Raw genomic sequence first — 5,306 nt, 5'->3', positions numbered from 1 at the left:
GCGGCCGCGCGGGGCCAGAAATGCTCCCCGAGCCAGCTCCAGTTCCACTAACCAGAACCTGACAGCAGCCAGCTGAGTGGGTACAACAATAAATCCCCGCTTTCTGAGCTGGTTTAGTCACGGAGAATACTCCACTACTCATGTATTTTAAGGAAACGTCCACCCTCTGCATCTTTGCTGAAAGATGCCGGGGTGACCATTAAAGACGAGGCCAGTAAAAACAACGGTACTAATAAAGAACAAGTGTTTTCTCTGTGCACCATTTTATACAAGTTTCAATATAAAGAAAGCATTAAAATACTTCATCTATACAAACACACTCTCACAAAAGAGATGGTGTGCTCTCCTACAGAAAGTTTTCTTTGCTAATACAACAATAATACAGTGGTATTATTTACCTCCTGATTTCAGTCATTGAAACCCTTCATAGTTGTACTTTTTTTATGACATAAAAATCACGTTGCTCACAAAGAGAAAATATGAGTTTATGATCAACTTGACCTGTTCTGCCTTGCTCTATCTTGGGTAGAGAACAGGCAAAGAACAAGTTGTCCTTGCATGAGGGGGAGCACAGAGTACATCTTGAAGCTGGAAGTACAGGAAGAAATAACAGCAAACACACCTAAAATTTCTTCCACTGTCTCCATTCATTTGGACAGTATTTTAAACGTTCTCTTCAGCCAGTGGTATTGGGATTAAACAACATCTTTAGGAGCTTTAAAGCATCTGGAGATACCGGAACTTCTTTCAATCACTAGAAATTAATACATAGGATGAGAAACTCCATCTGGGTACAGATTCCTCACAGCACCGCTGACCTTTCTCAAAAACCCTGAGGACAGTTCATCATTGTTCATCTTTGAAAACAAAAGGGAGCACGGTAGGAACTCTTCATGGTTTATCAGTATCACCCATGGAATATAAAGCAAAATTTCTCTCTGCTTTGAATTTCTGAAGACAGTGTCCCTCAATGACATGCTTTCTTCTGCTGCAGCCTGAGGTGAGGCATTAGGTCCTAACGAGCAGTGCTGGTTTACTGACAGGCTGAGGTGCAAACTTGTTCTTGTGATTGCTTTTTCTTCTCAGATCCCAGTGTACTCCGTGCCTTGCATGAATATGGCAAAACAAATCTGGTGCCAAGTGTATGTCTTGACTTCAAAACCAGCATAAAACTAATCTGAATGTACATGGCAGCAGCGAGTAACCTGTGTTTTTACGAATTATTTATTTGTTTTTGTAAACAACCTCATTTTTCAAGAAATTAAAAATACATCAAAAAGTCTGTCTCTACATATATACATAGTACATGTTCAAATTTCACTTCATTGTGATGCCATGGTTTAAGCAGAAAAACAAAGAGTGCTTTGATCCAAAACTCAGCTGCAATACCACCACCTCTGGGGGCTTCCTGCCTTTCCAGGAACACTTCACCTTTGATGACCTGGACCACTTCACTTGTTCTTGATCACCTGGACAGTTTTCCTGCCATAGTGGTAATAGCTGTAGGCAGATGTCACCGTTGTGAAAGCTGTGATGCACCTTTGGGGAAAAGAGTTCCTCTAAGTCACGGGGGTCTACAGACAATATAAAAAGTGCCTTTTTTTTTTAGCATCTGTTTTTAACTCCACAGTCAGGAACTATGCTCCACACAAATGCAGCTTACAGTTTATAAGCTGAAATTCAGTGCTCTGGGGAGGATTAGATAAACAAAGGCTCTGCCATCCAGGGGTAAGCACCATGCTTTAGTATCACTGCATACCAGGACAAATTGTTACCACACTAGCACTTGCTTTAGAGAAGGGAAAATAAAAGATTCAGCATTTGCAGCCTACATAACTTTTACCAGCCTGAGAACTGACAGATGTGAGAAACTATTCCTTGGCAGTGTGAGCAGGGAGCATTCAAACCACTCAAGACTCGAACTTATCATTTCACCAAGTCCCAAAGCTAAAGAACAAGCTCCTGCTTCAGCCTCTTTTGTTTCCCTCCCAGACCACAGACATCCCTAAATGAGCAGTGCTCCTCTGTGTGAAAGCTGACACCACCCTGAGGTGGGAGTCACTGCCACAGCCCTGCCTGCCCCTCTGCTGCCCTCCCTGAGCACTGCCAGGGAGTTTCTGAGAGCATTCACAGAACACCCGGGCAAATTACACCCAGAGGCAACTCTAGATTTTGTCTTACCACCAGGATAAAAAACCACAGACTGTTAAGATCAAGGTTCATTCATAGTTCCTTAAACACTTCTTGGTTTGGGTTGGTGGTTTTGGTTTCTTTGGTCGTTTTTTTTTTTTATTTCCCTAGAAGACAAGTAACACTGGACGTTGCACTACTTTAAACTAAGTTACTAAGTAATTCTGACATCTGCTGTTCAGAACTCTCTGTTCTGAACTTTTGCCAAACAGCACAGGAAAAATAACTGCACCCGAACAGCTGCAGCCAGCTGCAGTTCAGACTCAGTTCAGAGCTCCAGTGAGAGCAGAAGGAACAGCATTTCTTAATGAGGAAAGCTCCTTTATGCTTGTTCTCATCCCATCCCTCTCCTTCCTTCCTAAAGTCTAGCAGGAATCACCATTTCTCCATGTGCTTTTCAAACAGGCTACAGAAACCTGGATTTCAAGACAGCAGGTACAGTATAAAGCAAAAATAAGAATGGCTATTATTGCTGATCCCAAGGTTGCTTGTTCAAGGACACTTCTGGCATGAATAAATGAAGAATTCATGCAGCCTTTCTTCCTGCTCCTTTTTTCTCCACTGATCTGAATTTGTTTTGCCTGTGTACACCACGCCTACTCCAAAGACTGGTTTCTAAGCTAATATTCCTGGATATTAACTAGTTTCATTAAGTACCAATAAATAAATAGCTCTGGTGTCGTTTAAGACTAAAGTTGTAAAAATTCAGGCATATGGGTTTATTGCATCTTCTGGGCACAGCAGATTTTTTTGTTCCACACAAATTAGTCTTGATTACCAGTTTCCTTAGGAGCACATTAAATTATCTGGGAAAAAAGATGTAAGATATTAGTTACCATAATGTCTGCAGATATATGCTGTCCACATAATTGAAAACAGGTGCTGCTAAAGAAGCCGCCACCAAAATCAGCTGAACTGCTGTGTTCATCTGAGAAAAGCAAAACAGGAACTGTGAGCAACATGAAGGAGTACAAGGAACACCAACATACACTTTTATTACTGCTTCAAGGATTAATTTATATAAAGAAAATTTATTTAGAAACCTTCTTAAAATAAAGCATCTTACTCTCTCCAAATTAGCATGAGCTCTGACAGAGCATAGTTGAAAACCTTTCAGGATCTAGGTATAGTTGGCACTATTTTGAAACTGTACTCAGCAGTAGTGGTAAATTATTCCCAAACCACACCATGCTCCAAGTACCCAGGAGTTATCTTTTGTAACGAGTTATTGCTCTTACCTTGCTGACGAATGTTGGTTTTAATTGTGCAGTAGCATAACAGGGGTTAAAATACCTACTCAGTGTTCTCTGTTGGGGGAGAAAAGAGGAAAAAAATGCAGCCCTTGTACATTCAATCTGATATACCTGATACAGATAAATGATAAAGAAAAGGCAACTGTAGCACTAAAGAATTACACTGCTCTTTTGTAAGACTTATTATTACACATCACACACAGGAAAAAAGTTATCAGTAGCTCTGACTTATCTTTACAAACCATATTTTATTAAAACACTGCTCTGCTCAGAAATCTATCTGGCAAAAGAACAAGCATAACATCTTGTAACCATCAAGCCTCAAGGTGAAAAATCTCTTGGTCACAACTTTGCTATTAATTAAGCTTATTAATGTATTTTTTGTTATGACTACGCATTTTTAATGCTGTGCACTCACCGGCGGAGAAAGAGTTTTGTATCGCACATAAAAGACGGCGGCAATGAGCGCCGCATCCCGCAGGATGATCATGGAAGTCAGGGGAACTGCAAGGGAAGGCAACACCAGCCAGTGAAAAACTGTCCATGATTAAAGGTAAAACACAACCAAAAGAGCAAGAAATTGGAAACAAGATTAAATAACTACATTCAAATTCTCTTGAATGAGTTCTGTGCATTACTGAGGATGTTTAACACAACTCTTGAAAGGGTTTAAACTGAAGACTTAAAACAATCCAGTCCATGAAAAACAAGTTTATAGAGCTACTATTATTGCTTTAAAGAAAGAGCCCTTAAAAATGGCAGTACATGCCACTTTGTATGTGGCAGCACTTGCTTTCTGTGGGGTCCCTTTGGAAGTGTTTAATGGGAGCAAAGGGCAAAGCAAGATTTTCAAGAGACACACAGTTTTCCTTTTAGAAACACCAGAAATGTTTCTACACATAAACTGACCTTCTTTACCTTATCTAGGGCATACAACTGACATTTCCTCACCTGGGATAAGATTTGCACAAGTTAGGCTCACATAGAGCACACTGATGAGGATTTTATCTGCCAGGGGATCGAGAGCACTTCCCAGTGCTGATTTCTGATTAGCCCAGTTCCGTGCAATAAATCCGTCCAACTAGGAAAACCAAAATTAAATTGTTCTCTGTTAGAAGAGATGAACCCAACAGCTCATGTACGCTACTTTAGAGAGAGACTTAACGAATGACATCAGGTAGAACGGTGAGTTTAACTAGGATAAAATGTGATACCTCTGAGCTGATACTTGTATCATTTAACAGACCAGCAGGTGCACAAGCACTGAGTGGCCAATGCCCACCTTGGCATTCCCCTTTCCTCCATTAGCATTAAGTCCACTTCAGGCACCTGCAAATTCTCTTTGCAGCACCACGAAGGATATATATAGCACTCCTGGAAACCAACAAATCTAAAAACAAATCTGTTTTGTCCGTTTCCATTCTACACCGGAGTCTGTTCCAATGCACGCCCACAGGATCCCTGCGAGCCCAGTGCTCCCAAAGCCTTTCCAAACCGACGTACCAGGTCTGTCACGCCAGCCAGGACAAACACACCGAGGGCAACGTTGAAATTCTCTTCAACAATCAAATAGCCCAAAACTGGCGCCAGACCCATTCTCGCCATGGACAGGATATTTGGGATGGTCCAGGGGTTTTCATACTGTAAAGCAAGAAACCAAAAAACTTCAGGGCAGGAACTCAAACCCCGCCTTGGCACGTAACAGAGTTTTAATCGCTACAAATACTTTTTCCACTTAACTAGCCAGAAAGCCTGCAAAGTTCTTGGAAGCAGCCCGCTGCTTTCGCGAGGCGCACGGCCTCGACCTGCTAAACATTAACTCCGCCTTGGGCAGGAGAGCGCCTCGCCGCGAGAGCCCCAGGG

At 41.7% G+C, this 5,306-nt stretch overlaps 1 protein-coding gene across 1 annotated transcript in view; it reads right to left on the bottom strand.

Moving 5' to 3' along the window:
• Positions 1–244: 244 nt before the first annotated feature.
• The window catches only part of CRLS1 (cardiolipin synthase 1), a 5,840-nt gene continuing 778 nt past the window's right edge, over positions 245–5,306 (bottom strand). Inside the window, exons 2-7 of the mRNA XM_005429088.2 lie at positions 4,947–5,159; positions 4,395–4,524; positions 3,862–3,947; positions 3,429–3,497; positions 3,027–3,118; positions 245–1,539 (exon numbers count right to left, since the gene is read on the bottom strand). Of these exons, the coding sequence (XP_005429145.2) occupies positions 1,452–1,539; positions 3,027–3,118; positions 3,429–3,497; positions 3,862–3,947; positions 4,395–4,524; positions 4,947–5,159 (678 nt within the window). The 3' untranslated portion in view covers positions 245–1,451. The remainder of the gene's footprint in view (positions 1,540–3,026; positions 3,119–3,428; positions 3,498–3,861; positions 3,948–4,394; positions 4,525–4,946; positions 5,160–5,306) is intronic.

Source organism: Geospiza fortis, unplaced genomic scaffold (genome assembly GCF_000277835.1).
Source record: "Geospiza fortis unplaced genomic scaffold, GeoFor_1.0 scaffold99, whole genome shotgun sequence".
Lineage (NCBI taxonomy): Eukaryota > Metazoa > Chordata > Aves > Passeriformes > Thraupidae > Geospiza > Geospiza fortis.
This window is presented reverse-complemented; position numbering and strand designations above follow the sequence as displayed.